The sequence below is a fragment of the Nannobrachium achirus genome (assembly GCF_963921795.1).
Source record: "Nannobrachium achirus genome assembly, chromosome: 6".
Classification (NCBI taxonomy): Eukaryota; Metazoa; Chordata; class Actinopteri; order Myctophiformes; family Myctophidae; genus Nannobrachium; species Nannobrachium achirus.
Genome location: NC_137815.1, coordinates 50,236,560 through 50,260,881, shown reverse-complemented (window position 1 = coordinate 50,260,881; position 24,322 = coordinate 50,236,560). Strand labels below are relative to the sequence as shown.

The 24,322-nt window shown below is 43.9% G+C and overlaps 1 protein-coding gene across 1 annotated transcript; it reads left to right on the top strand.

The window, feature by feature from the left end:
* Positions 1 to 4,307: 4,307 nt before the first annotated feature.
* Positions 4,308 to 18,914, top strand: gdf5 (growth differentiation factor 5; the record flags this gene model as incomplete). Its single annotated transcript, XM_080728269.1, has 2 exons — positions 4,308 to 5,241; positions 17,857 to 18,914. The coding sequence occupies 2 exons, from the start codon at positions 4,308 to 4,310 to the stop codon at positions 18,912 to 18,914; spliced, it is 1,992 nt and encodes a 663-aa protein (XP_080584395.1).
* Positions 18,915 to 24,322: the final 5,408 nt, after the last annotated feature.

Sequence of the window (24,322 nt, the reverse complement as noted above, 5' to 3'; positions counted from 1 at the left end):
AGTCTACACAAGAATGCCCCCACCTTTCCCCCCCACACACGAACTTTTTTCCCCCTCTACCCTAACTGTGCTTGCCGAAAATAGCCGCTGCGACACATTGTGACCTTGTAGATATGCTGTTTTGGCTGAAAGTTCACCCCAGAATAAAGGACACTAGTGTTCATGTGGTTAACCTTATAGGTTGCACGGTTAAATTAGCATTGAACTAAATTGAATTACGATTGCAGAGTATAGGGTGCAGAGTAGACGAAGGGTGGCTATAATTGACAACACTGTACTGTATACTCCAAAGGCACGACAGAGGTAAAAATAACTTTGACAATGGCAATAAAGTACTAACACAGGACAGATGTACAGTATGGTGAGTGGACACTGTACTTATACAGTAATAGAAAGACATGCGTAAAATGAGGTTATACTGTAGTTACTGTTGTGCTTACTTTATACTTTGTTTCCTGCCAAAAATTGCAGATCTACAAGCTCATAGAGGAAGCATGTAGATCTAATTGTGATAGAAGAAGTAGGCCTATATGCTTAACACAATTACTGCAGCTGCAAAATTCAACATGAATCCACCATTGGGCTGCCAATGGCTCCCATAAACTGTGACACTTTTAACCACTCTGAATGTTAGGGATGGGACACTAATCGCTATTATCGTTTATCGTGATAAAAAAACACTCACGATAATCGTATCATGGAGATTTAATTTATAGTGAAATTGTCCTCCGTCATGCACTGGGATCAATTCACCTTTTATTTGCCGAGCTGCATATCTGGTACCATTTAAAGCCACTAGAATTGGTAAAACGGACCTGGAAATACTTGATATAGTCTTTTTTTTCCCACACTCCACCAAATCTCTTTGCCCAAAAATAGCCGATCTATAAGCTCACAACGAGCTTGTAGATCTGCTATTTTTGTCAAATATTCCACCCCAGGATAATGGAAGTTTCTGGATATTTGGATTATCGTGACAATATCGTAAATCGCAATTATTTTGGTCACAATAATCGTGACATGAAATGTTCATGTCTTCCCATCCCTAGTCACATGTTGTTCATCCATTGTGGCCCCAAATTCTCTCTCTCTCTATCTGTCTGTCTGTCTGCCTCTCTCTCTCTCTCTCTCTCTCTCTCTCTCTCTCTCTCTCTCTCTCTCTCTCTCTCTCTCTCTCTCTGTGATAATTTAACCTTGACAATGTGTAAATTGACACAAATTGGGTCTATCCTTGCACATTCATCGTCAAATGAACACAGGATTTCACAGTGTGGGAGGAGAGAGGTTGAGATGGTGAGAGTAACTAAAAGAGAGAGATGGTCGAGAGGGGAAAGGGGAATAGGGGAGAACAAGAAACAGGCAGACAAATGCAGGGGAAGAGAGAGAGGAGGCTGTATAGCGAGGAGAGGGAAACAGAAGAGGGATAGAAAGCAAGAGTGAGACAGAAAGACAGAGAGAAAGAGAAAGAGAGAGAGAGAGAGAGAGAGAGAGAGAGAGAGAAAGAGAGAGAGAGAGAGAGAGAGAGAGAGAGAGAGAGAGAGAGAGAGAGAGAGAGAGAGAATAACACCACAGAAAAACACCAGCTCCTATTACAAACCACTAGAGACCCCGGGCCATGGGCTCCCCTGCCAAATCTCAGAAAAAGTCCAAGACACGGCTCTTTTGGCTTCTAATTATTCCTAAAGTTCGGCCTTAGCTAAATTTATGACACCAGAGAAGCTGGCGCGCCTTGTGGCATTATAAATTAAACTGGCAAAGAGGTTTAGAGTCAAGACTTATCCCCCCACCCTCCCCTCGTCTTCCAAACACTGGCCATGAGGGTTTAGCTATATGAGGGAAACATGAAGCAGCAGAGTTCATTACAGATGCCCATATTAATGCCATGTGCATGAGAGTGCTTCTCCTATATTTGACCCCATGTACATTTTGAAAGCAGTGTCTTTGTGTGTGTGGCTGTGTGCGCGCACACACATGGGTACGTGGGTGTGTGCATGTAATCCAGACCCACTCTTTTTCCATCCTAGTTTTGGTATAAGGTAGTCAATCAAACTTTTGAGAGTCCCCTCTTAGCTGTACCGGTACAGGATGTTGCAGTATGAAAGATGTTTTTTGGTGTGGTGTCAGGAAAATGGAGAGCAAAAAAAGAAATACTGTGGGCATCTTTTGTATTCTGCAGCACCTTACAGACAAGGGCCCTTATGATGCCCTTAAGCCCTTAAGCAAGGCATGTAATGTAAAAAAAAAACTAACTCTGCAGGTCCACTAGGCCAGTGGTTCTCAACCGACCCCCAAAATAATCATATTTTAACCCCCACACCCTGCCGACCACTAAGAGTTGTAAGAGTTGAGGCATTACATTTTGTATAACACGGTTCTATTGTGAAAATAGCAGATCTACATGCTCACAAGGCCTTGCAACTATATCAGACCAGTTACCCAATCTCAACAGTGCCTGTTGAGATTGGCAGAACATGCCCATATATGGGCATTACCAAATATGGGCATGCCTAGATACGCCCTTAATATTGATGACATCGGGACAGGGATCTCCATATATGGGCATAGAACGGACAAGGACGTAATTAATTTGCAAGTGTGATCTGGGAATGCCCATATATGGGCATTCCCAGATATGCCCTTAATATTGATGATACTGGGACAGGGATCTCCATATGGACATAAAACGGACAAGGATGTTATTAATTTGGAAGTGTGATCTGACATGACATTGTTGACTATATATGGGCATAAAATATATGGGCATAAAACATGAAGCCAGAGTGTGATGTCAGAGCAGCAAACCCATTCTGTTAAGAGTGGTTCCCTTATATCACAGTGACATCAGAGCATGATGTCAGAGTGATGTCACAGTGACAAGGAAACCAATAGATTGTAAAAATGTGTACTGACTGACTGACTGACTGACTGACTGACTGACTGACATTTCTCATGGTATACTGCGACCGAAAGGTCCTTAAATTGTCACTTTAGAAATGTGTAGACACCTTTTATACACTTATAAACCTTATGTTGGTTTGTTTACTGTTATGTTGGTTTGTTTACTGTTGAGTGAGGAAACACTGTTGCGCATTAATTTAATCATCTGGGGACCCCCCAAAATAATTTGGGGGTCCTAACCCACAGGTTGAGAACCACTGCACTAGCCTATAGTCCTACTGCATCTGCGTCCCACAAAGATGACAAAACATGAGAAGACCAGTTTCATAAAATAAAAATGCTAAATGATGTAGGCCTATAGCTACATGATTTGGTTTATGTTGTAGGTGGCTATAGGTGCATATAATGTTATAGTTACTCAGGCTACCTCCTTTAGGTAGAAATACTTGGCCTTTCTGACATCTCTCTGCCCTTCTCACCCCACTGTTTGGATAAGAGTGGAAGCCTTAGAAAAACTGCCCACTTTAAATGACATAATGCAAAGCCAAGGGGGGGCTTAGTGCCATTTTTGTGTAGCAGCGTGAGTGACTCATCTGTGGAAAGGAGGGAGGAAGATTTGAGAAGAAATATTGCTGTTAAATGAGTTTGGACAGCATGACATCACGGGGTAATTAAAACGGCTTTGCGCCGTGGAATTCCGCTTCCAATTCCTCTCAGTTCAGGTTGGTTGGAGGATTTTTCTTTTCTTTTTCTTTTTTTTTCCTTTTTCTTTTTTTTTTCGAGCACCTGCAGGTTCGTGTGTGAGCGAAATATTTTCACTGGACGGGGTTCAAACTTTGAAGGGGGGAAAAAAAGAAAAACTGCGGCGGCAGCAGCAGCATTACGCCATTCTTGCCTCTCTTGGAAAAAGAGGGATTTAAAGAGGTCTCTTACAAGATATCCAGCAGAATAGTGCCTTGGAGTGTTTAAGGCAAGTCCACTTTTCTCCGCACTCAATCCAAAAAAACGCCTTTTTCTCCCTTTGGATTTCTACTACCTCGGAGAAACGGGAGCAGTTAACGGGAACCTCGCCACCACTATGGTTCTTATTGATAACGGATTGGAGAATGGCTTGAGGGGCTCGTTTCTTCACATCAGAACAAAACAAATATTGCAAACCAGTGTTTTGTACAAACCTTTTCACGTGTGCTGTTGCTCATTGCAAACGGGGCAATGTCATTTCTCTCCATCTCTCCCCGGACAGAGTTCAGGGGAGATGCTGCTTAGAAGATGAAAGTTTCATGGGATGAAATTGGACGCCTGTTTCTTCTTTATATCAACCAAACTAGGTCAATTAATTAACTAACTAAAGAACAAAGTGTTTATTCATTAAAGATGCCGGCCTGGCAAACTGCAAAAGGCCTTTAAGGATGAAAGTTGTGCTTCTGAAGCGTCTCCCTCTCCTCCTGGGCTGTTGGACTCTAATCCACCTGGATCCCGTCCTGGCTTCACTCAGTCGGAGCAGAGCAGCGGAGAACCACCGGCGGGCGGGAGCAGCGGAGCGCAGCGCACCGGGAGGGGAGTCCCGGCCCGGTGGAGGTGGGTCAACGCTGGGGGAGAGCAGCCAGCAGTCCCGGGGTGGCGGAGGGTCAACGCTGGCTGCAGGGAAGCTACCGGCGGCCGCTCCTTCTTCCAGGACGTGGAAACCTTCCCCGGGGAACCCGGCGAGGATCACGCGCATTCGCGCCGGCCCTCCGCTGATAAAGGGGGAGGCAGCGGTCATTAAGAGCAAACTCGGCGCAGTCTCATCGTTGCGCGGCGTGCCAGCAGCAGCAGTGGCACCGGGGGGGAACAGCAGGGCGCAGCACCGGGAGCGAGCTGTCAGTTTGGGGCGAAAGGAGGCTGTGGTGCGCGCCGCAGCCTGGCTGCCTGCGGTGCAGGGGGATGCTCACGGCAAGGCGCACGCGTCCGCTGCATTTAGTAGCGCACACGCGGCAGGGAAAGGAGCCGGTGGGACGGCGGCGGGCGCTGGAGGAGGTGGGGCCGGTGGCCAGCCGGGGAAAGGTCCCGGGAAACTTGCGTCCAGAGCGGGGGCAGCGGCTGCTCCGATGCGCGCGGCGGCTGCGCTCAAAGTGGCCGCCGGCGGTGCGCCAAAGCAGCAGCGGAACGCCAGCGGTAGTAAGCAGGGCACGGCGGCCAAGGCGAGCGAACGGGAGATTAACCACAAGCAGCCGCTGGTGACCCCTCACGACTACATGCTGTCTCTGTACTGGTCGCTGTCCACCGGAGAGCTGCTGAACGGCAGCGCGCTGCACCAGGCCGGGCTGGCCAATACCATCACCAGCTTTGTGGACAAAGGGCAAGGTGAGATCTCACTGGAAGTGTTATATGACACAGTTATAGCCAGGCTTTGTTTTTGACACGTAGGCCTATATGAATGAATGAATGAATGAATGAATGAATGAACAATCTTGTATGAGTTTATTAGATTAGTTAATTAGACTTTAAACTGCATTGATGGGCCTGCACAATTTAGAGTTTCACCCATGTTACTTGTAATGTGATGTGACAATATTGATTCTGATTCTGATAACATTTCTAGGAATATAAAAAGGCATATTGACCTATGAGCTATTCATTGATTTCCTTTTCATTTCCATAATCTGGGCTCTTTCAGTTCTTCAGTCTCCAATAGGGCAGTATAGGCAGAAGCTAATTAAATTAATTACAAATACCTTTTGTCATTTAAACCTAATCTTAGGCCTACTGAAAAGTTGAATACTGAAAAGTTGAATAACTAGAGAATAGAAAAAGAAAAAAACATTCTTGCTTCATTCATTATTAAGCATGGCAAGCACCATCACCATATTAACTAACTGCCATTCTAAGCCCCCATGCAGACTGGGTTGGAGAGACTGGTCTAAAAGTGGTTTAAGGTGTCAGTCATAGAGATATTCCTGAATGCTGGTCCTGATGTGGAGCTAAAAGTAAGCATATAGGGAATAGTTTAGTCTTGGCAACTTAAGACTTTTTAATACCTCTAAAATGACAAATTAAAGATTGGAAAATCTGTCAAATATTAGAGGCAGAAATTGTGAAAATAGCCGATCTACACAGAATCACAGATGTAGATCTGTATTTTCACAAAAGAACCATGTTATACAAAATGTAATGTCTCAACTATTAGTGCTCGTCGGGGTGGGGGGGTCGCCAGTTAAAATATGATTCTTTAGGGGGACCCGGCCTGAAACGTTTGAGAACCACTGCTATATAGAACATTGAACCTATATGGCTATGGCTGGACCTGAAGTAAGGTGTTGCGATGCCAGAGCACATTTGTGTGCAGGTGGAGGGCAGAGAAGAGATTGAATGTCACTGTGTGAGCAGACTGAGGTCTGACAAACTCTGACAAAATATAGCTGCAGTTCACCTCTGGATACTACTATCTAGCATGTTTTTGTCTTATGTATTTGTGCAGAAGTGTGTATAGCCTACACACCTGTACTGTATCACTCTTAAAAATGTTGGGTCAAATGTTCAACCCTTTTGCTGGGTTGACACTGTTGGGTCAAAGGTTGGGTCAGTTTGACCAAACATTGGATTAAAAATACTTAAAATTAGTAAACCATCTGTTGGGCTATGGATGGCCCGCCCACATGCAGATAAAATGCATTGAGTTCATAACCCAAGTGTTGGTATAGGCTTTTGAATTCGAGTTTACCCAACACATGGTTCACTGCATTGCACCAACTTGGGTTAAAATAGACCCGCCCTCTCTGTCTATCAACACATTGGTTTGTGAATTGCACCACTATTGGGTTAAACTAAGTGGGTGGGCAGTTACCCAGCATGCAACTGTGCTCCCATACAGATATTTTTTACAAACTTTTCCATTATTTTATGGTTTTAGATAGAGAAAACAACATTGTATTGTAGATGATCGCAGTGGATGTAGCCCAGTCATAATCCCTAATTAAAAAATATATAAAAAATCATAGTTGCTTACAGAAACAGAAACCATGACTAAGATGGTCCAGACTGACACATACAAACAGGTTTGCTGTTCGTTTAATAAGAAGCACCACATAATCCGTTGTGTTCAAAGTTGTGATATATTGCCACGACTAAATGCATAATTTACTCCGCATGCATTCTTCCTTGAGTAGATTAAGCATGAAAAATGTCATTGAAGAAAATGTTGTAAAAAAAATGAATAGATTTAATGTGAATAAGCGTACAATCCCAACAACAAGGTCACTTTTAAGCCATTTTTGGGTGGTAGATTCCAACCCAACAGCAGTATCACATTAACCCAACAGCAAAGTCACTTTTAACCCATTACTTGGTTGTACAATCCCAACCCAACATGCTGGGTCACAGCCTTAACCCAACCCTGTTGGTCTGCAATAACCCATGTTGGGCTGGTCCAAAACAGTGTTACGTGTTGGGTTACATAAATAACCAACTTGGGTTGTTTTTGACCCAACAATTTTAAGAGTGGTTATGTGTGTAAGTATGTCAGTCAATCAATCAATCAATCAATCAATCAATCAATCAATCAATCAATCACTCAATCAATCAAACTTTATTAAGGACACTTTTTCCATAGCAACATAAACATAACAAACAATACAAAGACAAACGATATATATATAGGTGTATGTGTGTATACAGTAGGTATCTGCACAGAGACCCACAATCTGTGTGTTTATGAATGTGTGTCTGTGACTGTGTACTCTATGTACTGTAGGCCTACTGCAAGTACCATTATGTTTGTAGTATTTACATGTTTGTGTGTGTGTGTGTGTGTGTGTGTGTGTGTGTGTGTGTGTGTGTGTGTGTGTGTGTGTGTGTGTGCGTGCGTGCGTGCGTGCGTGCGTGCGTGCGTGCGTGCGTGCGTGCGTGCATGCGCGTTGCGTGTGAGAGCCAGTGAGTGCAAGTGTGTGTGTGAGTGAGAGACGTCACGTGTGTGTGTGCGTGTGTGCGTTTAGACTATGTGTGTGTATGCGTGCGCGCGCGTGTGTTTGTGTGTGTGTGTGTGTGTGAGTGTGCGCGCGCATGTGTGCATGCATGTATGTGCGTGCGTGTGTGTGTGCGCTTTCGTGGTTGTGTGTGTGTGTGTGCATGCATGTGCGCGTGTGCAGGGTTGTAAGGGTTACTTTTAAAAAGGAATCCCTTACAGTTACAAGTTACTTGCAAAGAAAATGTAGTCAGTAACCGTTACTGATTATCACAATTTAAAAAGTAACTACTAGTTACTTTCAGTTACTTTTGGATTACCTTTTAGCAAAACTCTCTTTAATTAAATAAAACAAGTTTTACCATTGATAACTAGACAAGAAATGAAATTAGGAAAAAGACAACAGAATTTTACTTAAGCGAAGTGGCAGTACTTTACGCTGATTCGACTTGATTATGTTATTGTTTGGCGTTATAACTTAAAATTGATGAGGGCAAGGGGAGAATGTAATCCAGCATGTAACCCCAATCATTCAGATCCGTTACTGTAATCCAGATTACACATTTTAAAATGTAACCTGAGACTTTACAAGTTACCTGTTTTTTGTAATCTGATTACGTAATCCCGTTACATGTAATCCGTTACTTAACAACCCTGCGCGTGTGCATGTGCACGCTCGCTTGTGTGTGTGTCCGTGTCAGTGTGTTGCTTGCCATCTGGCCATCCAGCAGCAGTACCCTGTGCCTTCAGTGATATACGGCCTCAAGAGAGCAAATAAACACTCCACACGGCCACGAGTAGGGTGGCCCCCCTGTGTAATGTTATCTTTACCCTTTAAAACCATGTTTAAACCACCAGAGTTTAACATTTCTAGCCCCGCTAAAGGTTTACATTTCAAGCACTTAATGTACTTTTAATTTGGGTATTGTTTGTGTAGCGTGTCCTCAGCAAATCACGGCTGACCTCCTGGACGGTGAGGGGGGGAAATGATGCGCTGGACATGTCACCTCTGTCACTTTCATTCTTTCTTATTTAGGCCTGGAATTATTTGATGCTTTAGCTATTAAAAGAAATAGCAGATCTACAAGCTCGTAGATCTGCTGTTTTTTTTTTTCTCGTGAAGTCGTGAAAATGTGTGCAAATCTTTGAATATTTATATTTTCAAAGCAAACTAATGTAACTCAAATCTCTGCTTCTGGGGGTCCCCCTGGAACAACATATTTGAAAACCACTGATTTAGAAGAAGGATTTTATAGGAGAGGCTTATAGAATAAAATATTCAAAGACGCTTGCAGCGCGGACACTCGGTGCCACGCTGTGAGTTTGTATGTCTGTTATTTCTTAATAGTTAAAGCATAAAATAATGGTTAATGAGTTTCAAATCTAAAGTGACACAGATTTGCTTTCCAGGTATAAATGTCTGTCTGTCTGTCTTTCTTTCTTTCTTTCTTTCTTTCTTTCTTTCTTTCTTTCTTTCTTTCTTTCTTTCTTTCCTTCTTTCCTTCTTTCCTTACTTCCTTCCATAACCACTTAAACCATACACTTCTTTGACCAGGATCCCCCTGGGGTTTCCTCTCGACGTAGCCGACGTACAAGCTCACAACGCATCACCATGTTATGTCATGTCCAGAATAGGGATGCTATAACCAGATACAATAGGTTAATGTGATGTTTACCTCTTTCTTTCTTTCTTTCTTTCTTTCTTTCTTTCTTTCTTTCTTTCTTTCTTTCTTTCTTTCTTTCTTTCTATTTCTTTCTTTCTTTCTTTCTTTCTTTCTTTCTTTCTTAAATTTGTTCTTGCCTTAATTACAACCCCAACCCCAACCCCCCCCCCCCCTCTCTCTCTCTCTCTCTCTCTCTCTCTCTCTCTCTCTCTCTCTCTCTCTCTCTCTCTCTCTCTCTGCCCCCTCTCCTCTGGTTTCCCTACACTGACACAGCCCTGGGAGGTGATTAGAGACATGGGCTGTGCTCTCATGTAGCCTACTCCTAAACTGTTTGTTATTAGCCAGCCGACATCAGCTGCCAAACACATTTGGCCAGCGAGAGTTCTGGAAGCTAAAGACTGGATCCCAGTGCACACAGGCAGATTACATTTAGCTCATCCTCTGGTTTATACGCCTGCATGCATTACTTCTCATGTCCATGGTAATTATTGGATGGTTAAACGAATACTTTATTTAAATTGATCTGCTCACCCTCAGTTGAAATTTAGCTGAAGTTTCTTTGTCCACAACGTTACACACAGGGAGGTTGCCAGCATAGTTTCACAGCAGCCTTCCTCAAAACTTGTCATGGTGACCACTGACCATGAATTTCTTCATGAGTGCAAAAACTCAAGAACTGCAAAAAGGAGAGTACACTATACTGAATGAGACGGTATACACGCATGCATGTGTGAACATAAGAAAGGCTCTAGTGAAGATTTGCACTAAATAATGGTGTAAATACTGTATCTATACTGTAGCTATATTTTCCACTCACAGTGTGTCCGTTTGGCTTCAGAAGACTTGGATTATGCTTGGATTGTTTTGGGGACAGCTGCTTAGGGATGGGACGATAAGCGATATTAGCGTTTATCGTGATAAAAAACACTCACGATAATCGTATCGTGGAGATTTAATATATCGTGATATCGTCCTCCGTCATGCACTGGGATCAATTCCTTTTTTTGTCGAGCTGCATATCCGGTATACCACTTAAACCCTCTATAATTGGTAAAAGGTACTTATAATATACGTACTTGATACAGTCTTTTTTTCACTCCCTTTCAAATAGCCGTTTGGCAAATGTTCCGCCCCAAGATAAAGGATTTTGATTATCGTGATAATATCGTAAATCACGATTTCTTTTGTCACAATAATCGTGATATGAAATGTTCATATCGTCCCATCCCTACAGCTGCTACAAAACTGTGCAGGCAACGACCCTGTATGTGTGTTATGTGGACAAAGACACTTCACCTGCGTTTCATCTGCCACGAGGGTGATGACAGTCTTTTTCATTCTTGGGACGAACGGTTCCTTTAAGTACGTCAGGGATACATTAGTCATAGTGGCTATTTCTTTGAAGGTTATAAAAAAGACAGACATGAGACTTTGTGCATGGTCAAAAATGTTGGCAGTCAATGTCACAATCCTCCACATTGTTTTGCTTATAAGGAGAGTGTCCACTCCCCTTCGGATTTTTTATTTTTTCCTTTATGAAGAAGACACGGGAGAGACGAGGACAGCTCAGGAGATGGCATGGTGTTAATTTAGAGCTGCAGTCCATAACTTATTGTAATGAATAAAACATTATTTTAACCACATGAACCCTGCAGCATCCATATGGGGAAAGAGCTCACAACGTGTCGCGCTAGCTTGTAGATCTGCTATTTCTGGCAAAGAGATTAAAAGTAGAAGGAAAAAAGCTCTCCAAGTACAGAGACATCTCAGGTCCTGTTTACTATGTAGGGTTTAATGTGTAGTAGAGTATATGAAAACAATTACTAGCATATTTTGGAGGTGGTCTCAGTGCTCCTCTTGCCAGCAAAATTCACTCTTTGTCAAGTCCCACCCCATGTCGTTCTGTTACTACGTGGGACAACAAAGCCAGGGAAGAATATTTTTATAATGGAAGTGAATGGGAAAAAAGTCCCACCCCATGTCGTTTTCATAGCCTCATTATTGCTATTTAAAGTACCAAAAGTAAAACATCTACATGATATTTAAAAAAAAAGGAACAAAAAAGTACAGTAGTTACATTGCAAAACAGGGGTTTTCCCCCCGAAAAATACATGTTTTAATTAGTGTAATCCTCTGAAACAGGCAGAGGACAGAGAAGAGAGAGATCGCAGTGCATCTTGGGTGACTCGCAAATTCGCAATGACCAGAAAGGTGTGGAACTATAATCTCGCCCTCAACATAAAATGTATTTTAATTGTAATTCTGCCCATTTAAAATATATGTACCCAATCGAATCTCTTAGTTACATCGATATCGTTCATGTGAACTAGTTTGTTGAAGCTTATTCATTATACTCATCGAAATCGCTATGACGGTGGCGCGCCGTACCGCATCGTGGCCATACCGCGCATCACCGCATGATGCAGTGTCTAGCAGGAGACGTCTATGCAAAACTAGTAATCCACATAGCGATTTATTTTATCATTTCAACAAATATTCACTGTGTATTCACTCCATTTTGTTCCAAAATGTTCCTATTTATCATGACAATAATAAATATAAAATACAAATATAAATAAATATCAATTTAAAACTACACTCTCGCCATTAAAATTAATGGAAGAATGTGGACTTTGTCCCACTACATAACTCCGCCCCCGGTAGCAAAAGAGAATGATTTTTCTGGTTGGCCAGTCAGGGACCAATCAGAAGGCTGACAACGGGTCAATTAAGTTGAGGACTCAGCAGCAGGGGTCATCAATGTTTTCAGGCCAAGGACCCCTTATTTGAGAGAGAGATGAAGCAGGGACCCCCACAATTAGATATAGTTTCATTGTTTGACAGCACGATCAACAGTGTATTTTGGATTCATGTTATGTGTGTTTTCAGATATTTAACCACTTGAACGGTCAAACTTGGCCTTTCACTGTACTTAATCTGCTCTTTTCCCCCTCCAAAGCTCTTTGCCGAAGATATCTCTTCGCAGCGTGAGGCGTTGTGAGCTTGTAGATCGGCTATTTTTGGCTAGAGTTCTCAGAATATGGACGCTAGGGTTCAAGTGGTTAATATAAAAAATGAGAAAGAATGTTTCTATCACACAAAGATTTGGAGGACCTACTGTAGTAACTCGGAGGACCCCGGACCCCCTGTTGAAGACCCTTGGTCTACTGCAGAAAGATTAGGATATGCATGACAGACATCTAAATCAAGTGCGTTGATGTGTGTTTCTACAGTACATAGAACTACTAACAGGATGTATAGGACAAAAAAGAAAAAGAAAACGTTCTCTCATTGTTAATCTTCTATTCTTCTCTGATGTCTGATCCCTCTAATGTTTTTCTTTCATCCCCGTTTTCTTTCTTCATCTAAATGTCTGTTTTGCGTCTCAATCTTATGTCTCTTTTTATCTATGGTCGGGGGCTCCCTAACCGCACATAATGTGGACATAGCTAATTCTCCACTGTTCTTTTTCAACAAGTGTTGCGGAGACGTGCATTTTCTTTTAGATGATTCCCTGAAGCAATGAACCACTTTCAACCTGGCATCCCCATTTGGGAATATCGTTATGTGTGAAAGATTTCAAACAAATGCAAAAATGACAGAATTTGGGGGACCCGAGGATAGACGAATAGTTAGGGCAAGTAACAGATGGGCTCAAATGTTTGACAGCAGGTCCAGCCGGACCATTTGCTGACATGCAAATGAAGGCCTAAAAAGGATGCGCAAGTTTCCAAGAATCCAAAAGTTTCCCAACAAGCTTACTAGGGAAAAATGTGTGCTTCATTCACTTCCTCTACACATCTGATTCAAATGACTTAACAAAGCACCAAGTAATCACAATGCAGAGATTCAGGTGCCACAGCAGCACATCAACCAATCATATGAAACAGCTAAGAGGACAGGAAGTGATGCCCACCTTTCACGCAAAGGCTCATGGGACATAGGAAACTTGTGGATGGCCTACGTCGAAAATAGCCAATCTGCAAGCTCAAATTGTGGCACAATGCAATTTGTTTTGAGCTTGTAGCGCACCTATTTTTTTCTATTTTCAAAACATATTGAAAGATTGAATACCTCTCAACCTTGACTGAATTTGAGGGGGAACAATGCATTTGGGGCAGAGCCTTGATGAAATCTTTCACTTCACAAAACAAATAACCAGAGGGTTCTGGAGTTGCTCAGCTCGACCCCCTGCTGCCACACGTGGGGGAAGTAGAATGGGGACCTTCTATGCAGCCATATGCTCTTAGTCATCTAGTTAATGTTCTTTCAGAGAGCGGCTTATTACAAGTGTCTCGATGCCTTGCTCAAGGTCATGTGGCCAGGATTGCATTGCTCCTGGTGGTTTAGTTTGCCAGCATCAAACCTCTGATCTCACAGTTACATATGGAGTCTCTAACCACTAGGTCTCCTTGGCATTGACATTTTAGAAGCGGTTGCATGCCTTTTTTTGGTCAGCATTCAATTTATTAATTTCATATTTATGTTTTCCTTTCGGCGACGCAACATTTTTAATGTGGAGCAACTCAATGTCTCATATTTGCCTGGTGTCTGGATGTCCTGGTGGCTCGGGGCACATTATGTGTGCTCACGACATTTCTGTTGGCTCGGAATCTTTAGCACATGTTTTCCTCTCTCTATCTCTATCTCTCTCTCTCTCTCTCTCTCTCTGTCTCTCTGTCTCTCTGGCTCTCTCTCTCTCTCTCCAACTCTTAAAACCTTTTTGTCATTCCCGATTCTTCACTGTCTACTAAAGCGGGTATGTCATTGAAAAGGTCTGCTGTGTGTTGAACGGGGCACATGCGCAACCATACCCTGAATCAGGGTACAACACCTGTTTGAGACTTATACTGTGTGTGATGGGGAGTGATTTTAAAAGACCAGGATTTTTTTGGACAGCATAATTGTCGAGTGAGGTGTTGATGCACAACACACTGGCCGATCACAAGCCAAGCTCTCACCAAAAGCACTCGGAGTCGGAGTAGATATACATTACAATGTTTTTACATATCGATATGAAACCTTTGCAGTATATACACTGTATGCTTGAGAGGCACTGAGGTTACCCTTATTTACAGTGACACCATGCAAACAATGATTTATACAATACAAACAACAACAGTAATAATTATGCAAACATCAATATTGGCTGCAACCCATGACTTTTGTGGGGCCAACCACACATGTCAGCTTCTGTTACTGTCATAGACTGACTGATCGCCACACTCTTGCTGCCTGCTGTAAGTAGGCTACTTAATTATTGTTATGTCAATTTGGACAGACATGGGCTGCTTCTCATTTACATCCCCGGAGGCATTAACGATAGCGTCCTTCATCTCATAGCCTTTCGCTCCTCATTGTACCGTGACTTCTCATACTCGCGTGCAACACCCAAACTATGTCGCCACATGCACCACAAAGATACAACGCTGGAGCAAGGTAGGGCGTTCCACCTGGCGGAGATTTGAACCCACCTAGCCTGATTTATACAGTGTTGCACGCTGGTGTTGCACGCCCTGAATAACAGATCTACAAGCTCACAATGTGTCACATTCGTGACGTGTTGTGATCTTGTAGATCGGCTATTTAGTGAGCACAACACCGGCATGCAACCAATTATAAATCAGGTATTACTAATTAGTGTGGTTGCCCCTGCAGGGCAACCAGACTATAGTACTTGTCCGACTTTATTCCATCTTCGACCTTCCATCGTAAAGTAAAACGTTTTTTTTTTTTCTTTTTTTTTTTGCAAAACTACTCCCTCCACAGCTTAGGTGGCACGCACTTGGGCCATATGTTAAATCGACCGGCTTCAGCGGGATACGCATATATGCTACGTACCTTTGCTAAGAGATACCTTATATAGTTTAATTTATATTAATTTATTTGTGAATGAATTTTCCCCATTGACTTGAATGGGGAAAATTCAAATGGTAAGATGAAATTCAGTCGCGAAATTCGCGTCACGGCAACCACACTTGCAATTTCCAATTGCATCTTTCTAGTTGGTGTTGTTGGTGGTGGTTTGTATGTGTGGAGGGGGGGTAGGGGCTGTGGGGCTGCTTCCAGTGGAGCAGATGTCATGGTACTGTGTGTGTGGAGGGTCCGCTGCTGGTGGTGACTAGCTACAGGTCCAATAACAGGCATGTCTGTTTTCAGTCCACTGTGCTCTCCCTGTCTGCTTCTAATGTACTTTTGAACACATGCGATCGCCCAGCTGGATATAAACGACATGAGGGGAAGGGGGTGGACGTGCATGGATGGGGGTCTACCCTGGTGCGTGTGCTTGTGTGCACACTGCCGTGGGTGGTGTACATTTGTGTAGGCAGGGACGTGCAGAGAATGTTAGAGAGGCAAGACGCCTTACTGACATGGGGCTGACATTTCTAAAAGGGCCTTTTGGTGAAAACATCGAAAATAGCCGACCTCCAAGCTCACAACGTGTCGCGCTGCGACGCGCTGTGTGCTTGGAGGTCGGCTATTTTCGATGCTTGATTTCTACACAGAGAGGGAAATTCGTTCAACATAAGATTCTGCATTCAAGTTCAGGAGAGTTTGGACAAGGCAGTTCTCTTGAAGGCTGCCTTCAGGTATGGCATGGAAAGAGGGCATTTGCATTTCTTTTACCACAGTAAAAACTGCATTCATTGTCTGGAGAGGGCACTTTTTACAGGCACATAAAAGGGCAGGGGCTCAAGCCCCCTTTGATGTCTATGTGTGCACGTGCCTGTGTGTTGGTACCGGTAAGTGTGTGTGTGCGTGTGTGTGTGTGTGTGTTTGTGTGTGTGCGTGTGTGTGTGTGCGTATGTGCGTGCGTGTGCATGCGTGCGTGTGTACCGGGTACATATGGGTGTTTGTGGTGCGTGGAAATATGTGTGAGTTAATGCCTTTGTGATTGTGTGCTGTGGGGTTAAATGTGTGTGTGGCTGTGTGTGAGAGTCAGTTTGCATGCATGCTGGAGTTTGTTTGTATGTATACGAGTGTGTTTATTTGATCATTTGTGTCTGTGTGTGTCTGTGCTCACGGCTGGATTTCATTTGGACGACGAGGTTCACTGGTTTCTCTCACATCCAACAGAAAGAAAACATTCGATGCCATGTTTTTTATTTAGAAAATGGGTTGGTCTAATCACGCAATCTGATTGGTTGATTGGTTGACATGTCCATGAAGTTCAGAGACTATGAAGTCTACAGTTCTATATCACTCCACAGTTAGGCTATAAAACTCAACAACAAAGGAACCATCTGGAATCAAGTCTTTAATATGCATTGTCCTCTGTATTTATTATAGTCTATAAAACTGTACAAGAGGTCAAATATAAAAAAGCATGACGTCACAAAAAGCAGCATCAAAGGTGCAGGTCAATGAAATGTCAATGATTTCTATGCGGACGACAGGCAGAGTTACACTAGTAAGATGAGACTGATGAACTTGAAAAAAAAGGGGGAAAAAAACGAAACAAATGTTACAACAAACTGCCTGTTCTTTTGCGATGTTCTTCTAATGAAATTGTTATTACTGCATAACAGTTTTTTGTCTAAATATTTTAAGTAGCCATAACCACTTTATGAAAGAAATAACCGTCTCTCCTCATTGAGAATATACCATGCCCTGTTGTGTTGAATCCAGATGGTTGTACCATGTTGAAGCCCACTCTGGGAATGTGCCAATATTTTCTGTTTTTCCTTCCACTGACTTTGTTTTTCTCTTTTGTCCCCCCATCCCTTTTTTCATGACGTGTGTGTGTGTGTGTGTGTGTGTGTGTGTGTGTGTGTGTGTGTGTGTGTGTGTGTGTGTGTGTGTGTGTGTGTGTGTGTGTGTGTCTGTGTGTCTGTGTGTTGTGTTCTTTATGCACACGCCTACGTGTGTGCACCTGTGCATGCATTTTTTCCTCGCACCTGCACTTTTGTATATTTTCCATATGTGTATTTGCACGTGTGTCAATGTATTTACCAAAATGTTTTTTTTTTTCATATTCATCGTGTCCCTCCTACTGCATTGTGTGTGCATGTACATTTCCATTTCCTTGTGTGCTTCCTATACTTTCTCCTTATTTATATATTGTATATATGTAAATGTCTGGTTCCCGTGCATGTGTCCCTGTCTGTTTCCCTGTGCGTGCATCTGCCTGAATGAATGTGCATGTGTCTTTCCACCCGTGTCTGCATGTGCTCTTTCATGTGCATGTGCTTTTCCCTTTCTATGCCCATACACATTCCATGTGTATGTGTGTGTGTGTGTGTGTGTGTGTGTGTGTGTGTGTGTGTGTGTGTGTGTCCCTATCTGTGCATCTGCGTGTATGTGTCTTTTCGCCTCCTGTGCACCTGTCTCTGCTCTCTGTGTCATCTCTCCCAGATGAGCGCGGGCCCCAGCCTCTCAGAAGGCAGAAGTACCTGTTTAACATCAGCTCTCTGGAGCCAGACGGCCTCCTGGGCGCCGAGCTGCGCATCCTGAGGAAGCGCCTGTCTGATCCCCGCAGAGCTTCCAGCTCAGCCCAGGGAGCTTCCACGGCCGGCGGGGGTGGTGGTGGTGGTGGTGGTGGTGGAGGCTGCGGTGGAGGCCTTTCGCCCTGCCTGAAGCTGTACGCCTGTGCTGCAGGCAAACAGAAGCCTGCAGCTCTCCTCCAGACGAGACCCTTGGAGGAAGTAAGCGGAGGGAGAGTCGGCAGCAAGTGGGAGGTGTTTGACATCTGGAAGGTCTTGAAGGGCCTGCGGAGCCAGCGCTCCCAGCAGCTGTGCTTTGAGCTGGAGGCTGTGGAGCAGCATTACCAGCGTGGGGGGGCGTCCTCGCCTCGCCCCGCGGACCTGCGGGCGCTGGGCTTCTCCCGTCCCGGACGTCCCAACAAGGAGAAGGCGTTCCTGCTGGTGTTCGGCCGCACCAAGAAGCGCGACCTGTTCTACAACGAGATCAAGGCGCGCTCGGGCCACGACAACAAGACCGTCTACGAGTACCTGTTCACGCAGAGGCGCATGCGGCGGGCCCCGGCGGCGAGGGCCAAGAAACCTCCGGCCCAGCAGCAGCCACAGCAACAGCAACCCCAGCAACAGCACTCCCTTCTGCCCCCGCCACACCAGCAAGGGGTGAGAGTGCAGTCCAGGCTGCGGTGCCACCGCCGAGCACTCCACGTTAACTTCAAGGAGATGGGCTGGGACGACTGGATCATTGCACCGCTCGAGTACGAGGCCTTCCACTGCGACGGAGCCTGTGACTTCCCGATCCGCTCGCACCTGGAGCCCACCAACCATGCCATCATCCAGACCCTCATGAACTCCATGGACCCAGACTCAACCCCGCCCACATGCTGCGTCCCGACACGACTCAGCCCAATCAGCATCCTCTACATCGACTCGGCCAATAATGTGGTGTACAAGCAGTATGAGGACATGGTGGTTGAGTCCTGTGGTTGCAGGTAGCGGCGGAGAAGGGGGCCGGGAGTATTAGATGAAGGAGGAGGGAGTAGGGGAAGCAGAGGCGAGACAGAGAAGGGCAGGAGGGACAAATGGTGGGGGGAAAGATAGGCCTAAAGACAGAGAGAAAGAAATAGGAGGGGATAGCAACAGAGATGACCAGGTACATGGGAAAGAGAGAGAGAGCAAGATAAGGGAGAGGCAGAGAGAGAGAGACAGACATGAGGAGTAAGAAGAAAGGGGATAGAGAGAGACAAGAAAGAGGGATATGAGGGAAGAGAGAATATTGCTGCCTGTTTAAAGTCAGACAGATGTTAGACACAATCACTGAGGAAAATATGAAGACTGCAAAAAATAGGAGAAGAGACGCTGAGTCCTTGCTTCATCTGACTTTGACGAGGACCAAACCAAAGACTTCCCACTCTTAAGCAAGCAACCAAACATTTATCTGGTCTCCTAAGTGTACTGAGGACTACATACCAAAGATTGCTATGCACTGTTATACAGGAAACAGAGACAGACCTGTCATGGGAGATCATGGGAGAGACAATCCGTTCTTTAAAATTCCCTCCTCCACTCTTGGTTGATTTATGACCTATATCTGAAAAATACATATAAGTGATGAGGATGTTTGAGAAAAGGCCAAACTATATCAAAAGACAGTATAGACACTTTTTAATGAAATCCTTTTTTTTTTTTTTTTTATAGCCGGATTATCAAAAGACTGGAGACAGATTCACAGAATTGTTTTTGACTGGTACAGTGCTCTTTTCCACTTCAGAATGAAACGTTTTGTATAGTAATAGCATTTGCATTTGTATAGCATTTGTGTTTTGTGTAGAAATATTATTTGAAGCTAGTCAAATGATGCCCCAAAATGCCCTTTTTAAGCACTTGTTTTTGCATTGCGCCGATGAGCAAGGCACCTTTCCCACCTGAAACACCGCTCTCTGGAGGGAACCTGCACTGTAGAGTTGTTGCCTATTCCAGGGGTTCTCAACCTTTTCAGCCTGCGACCCCCAAAATAATGATATTTTAACTGGGGACCCCCCCCCCCCCCCCACCCCAACAAGCACTAAGAGTTGAGGCATCACATTTTGTTTAACACGGTTCTATATGCTCACAACGCCTCGCAAAGCATGTAGATCGTCTATTTTCACAATTTCTGCCTCTAATATTCGACATCTTGGCCAATGTTTAATTTGTTGTTTTAGAGGTGTTAAAAAGTCCTTCAATTGACACTTTAAAAACCTGCAGATACCCTCTATACACTTAAACTGTGTGTTGGTTTGTTTACTGTTGAGTGAGAAAACAATGTTACACACACATTAAGGTAAATGGTAAATGGTAAATGGTGCATTTATATAGCGCTTTTAATCCAAAGCGCTTTACATAGATTGTGCATTACATTCACCCATTCACACACACATTCATACACCGGTGGCGGAGGAAGCCATGCAAGGCACCAACCTACTCACCGGAGGCAATTAGGGGTTCAGAGTCTTGCCCAGGGACCCTTCGACATTAACTCAGGGGGAGCCCGGATTCGAACTGGGAACCCTTCGGGATTTATACCCTTCGTGCTCTAATGCCAGTTTCTCTACCCCTGAGCTATGCCGCCCCACAAGGTAATCATCTGGGGACACCCCAAAATAATTTGGGGACCCCCCTGGGGGTCCCGACCCACAGGTTGAGAACCACTGGCCTAATCCATTCAGGCATGCGATGAGCAGTAATCGTTTGATCCAAGGACCCCCCCCCCCCCCCCCCTCCAAATAAAGCATGCAGAGAATTTTGGTTGTATAAATACAAGCCAGTGATTAAGTGCTTATCTGACCTGCTCCAAACGTGGGAAAACTGTATGAGCTACTACCCTCTAATAACAAATGTCTGATTGATTGAGCTGTTACTGGTACTACGTAACCTTCTCCAATACGCTGTCGGTCCGAAACCTTAACCCACGCCACCCCTCCAACCCCCACCCCACCCAGGGCGCTCTAGACTAAACCATCAAAGGAATTTGTACTTTTCTCCGATGCCAAATCGCTATTTCACCCAAGACTGCCATGCCTGTGTTACAGTTGATTCATGTCCATTCAACCCCATGTTCTTTAGAAGGCTATTTTCATTACTAAGTGAGAGTATAAGGATAGGTCCAGTCGATACTGTAGCCTAAGTGGTTGATACTCTTCTTTTTTTAACATACTGTAATCATGTTAAAAATGTTTAGCAACAAATGTTTTCTTTATAGTGCATAGCATTGGTGGGAATTTGCCACAGAGAACTTCCAAAGATGCTTACAATTTCTCATATCTATACTCTCCATATAGGGGATACAGTCACATTAAAGGCCCACTTCACCTCTGGGACAACCAGATCTTATTTTATTGTTGTTTGGGACACGATCAACACAATCCTGAGTTATTTTTTGTGTTCAATCTGTGTTTTGAGATATTTTAGTATTTCAGCATGACTATTGATGCATTTTGCATCATACCGGTATGATGCAGCATGATGCATCATATGATGCAGCATAACTCAGGATTGTGTTGATCGTGTCCCAAACAACAATAAAATAAGATCTGGTTGTCCCAGAGGTGAAGTGGTCTTTTAATGCATATTTGGGGAGCGTGTCGCTATTTCTACAAGTCATCTTTTCAACAACCAAACCTAACCCTAACCCTAACCTCCGTGGGGTGAGTAGCGATACCTGCCGATGCCCCATCGTCGAAATGATGTGCGTTCGAAAAAGCGATATTTCCCTGCATATTTGTGCATTTTGTGGTAGTGCGACACTCCAGAAAAACACCCCCACTTCATGTTTTTTTCTTTGGGGGGGGGGGGGGGGGCAACACCAAAGATTTAAGACCCCCCTGTCGGGAAGAATTAGCATTCGGTGTAGAGAACACAGGTTCCAGGGGGAATTGAACAGAAAGAGCAGAAGCTTCATTGTTGCTATGTACGGTAACTTATACAACAGTGTAACTGTCAGTGGTGGAAAACGTACTCAGACGTTTTACTTAGGTAAAAGTATCAATAATGTAGAATGTGCAATGTAGAAATACTCTGTTACAAAGTAAAAGTCCGGAAATTCCAAATGTACTTGAGCAAAAGTATGAAAGTGTTGGCATCGAAATGTACTTAAAGTACCAAAAGTAAAAGTGCAAAACAAGCTCACAACACGTCGCAAGATCGGTTATTTTCAAATAGCCTCTGTATTATAATGTATATCTGCAAAGTAACTAGTAACTGAAGTTTTCAAATAATTGTAGCGGAGTAAAAGTACAACATTGGGATCCGAGATGTAGTGGAGTAGAAGTAAAAGTATTGGAGATTGGAAATACCGGAGTAACGTACAAATATCTCAAAATTGTACATTACTTTAAGTAAACGTCCCTAGTTATTTACCCCACTGCGAGCTTCATTGTTGCTACGTAACGTATACAACAGCGGCAACAGTGTCACTGTTTGGCACCGGCCCCCATGTTCTGTCTGTGTTCCATACGGTCAGCAAGGCGCAGCACACCTGTCAGCCTGCCCCTCGTAAAGCTCCCTGACCATTGGACGGGGCCATCTGCGCCGAGCGAATGGCTTGTTTCTCTTGGAGACGGGGGTGATGTAACCATTTCCTTTAATCAAAGCTGAGGCATGCCAGTGGTATTGCCCCCTCTCTCCTTCTCCAATTCTGTCTCAGGAACCTAACCTGACAGGCCCAAGGCAAAGGCGGAGAGAGGTGCGCGCGCGCATGTGTGTGTGTGTGTGTGTGTGTGTGTGTGTGTGTGTGTGTGTGTGTGTGTGTGTGTGTGTGTGTGTGTGTGTGTGTGTGTGTGTGGGAGAAGGGGGTTGTAGTGAATATAGGTGGAGTTGGGCGTGGGGGGAGGGGGGGCACATAAAGAATCTTCGCTGCTAGCTTACAAGATCCCCAAACAAGAATCTTGGACTCAATTCTATAATATCATTGCAGGCCATCTGAGCAAATGTCACGGTCTGCACTCCAAGGAGACGTATCAAGAGAGACTTTTCAGAAGACAGGAGCTTGTAGGTTATCAACACAGCTTTAAGTTTACTCCAGTCTTTGCTGCTGAGATCCCAGAGAGCAAATGATTTGCACATTGGATGGCGGTTGAGTTTGGAAGGAGCGAGGGATGTGTTACTGTATATGCAACAAATGTTCCCCAGACTTGTCATTATGCTTTATAAATCATATTGCTGGTAGTTTTTTGTTTTGTTTTGAGTATCAGTTCTAAAGATGTAAACTTCAAATACATATTTTGTTTATCTCTATCATGGCTTTGAATTAAATTGAGAGATATGTTTTGTGAGTGATTGCCATTCCTGCCTATTCTATCTATTTTATTTTATTTTGTTTTATTGAATAGGGAATGCCTAATACGGATATTTATAACTGAGTTTGTGCAATTGCCCCAAACCTCTTCGAAACTACAGTATATCGTCACTGTCGGGCAGAAACCTTGTATCTCCAAGTTTCAAATTTGTAATTTATTTCGTAAAATAAAGCCCTGCTTCATCATAGAAGAGTGACGCACAAAGCAAGTGAAAATAGCATATCTACAAGCACACAACGCCTCGCGATCGTGAGGTGTTGTGTGCTTGTAGATCGGCTATTTTCACTAGTTTAGATACTTTAAAAAAAATGATAAATACAAAACGAACGGTTTTGGACATACAAGGTTTTCACCCGACAACGACGATATGCAGTTTACACACATGTATGAAACCGTGCTGTTTATGTCAGAGGAATACCTTGAGTTTTTTTTACACAGTTTTTGACCTGACACCAAACTTCGAGCCGTTTGTGCCAGGATGTAGGCCATATCTAGGCCTGATGTAGCCGCACTTCAGTTTACTTAAGCCCCAGACATTTTTGAACAGGTTCTCCCCTTGGTTTTTGACCGGACAAAGCCAGATGTTGGAGCTATAACTCCTGTTCCAGGAGCACTACTCAGAAATGTATCGCACAGCCTCTTGCACAAGAGCATGACTGGTCTTCAGCCTCTCAAAATGTTCATGTCTCTCCACATTCTGTGCTCACTCCACTGGCTCCTGGTTTCTGCTACAATAATGTGGCCAACACTCCCGGCGACCCTAGACTTTTTCTGCCTTCTGCCTCCCAAGCTTTGGAATGACCTCCCTCTGTCAGTTAGGACTGAGTCACTCCCCATCTTCCGCTGCAGTCTGAAAACTCATCGCCTCAGACTCCATCATCTCCTACAGCACTGCCGTACTTACTTCCTTTGCCTCTGCACTTAAGTTCCTGCTTGTTACTGTTTCGATCGACTCGAGTTGTTAGTAAGATAGACGCTAGGCATGTTGTTTACTTAGATACTAAATATCTTGAATAATGCCAGGTCTGACGTCTACATATCATATCATAGTCGGGTGGTACCTTGTAC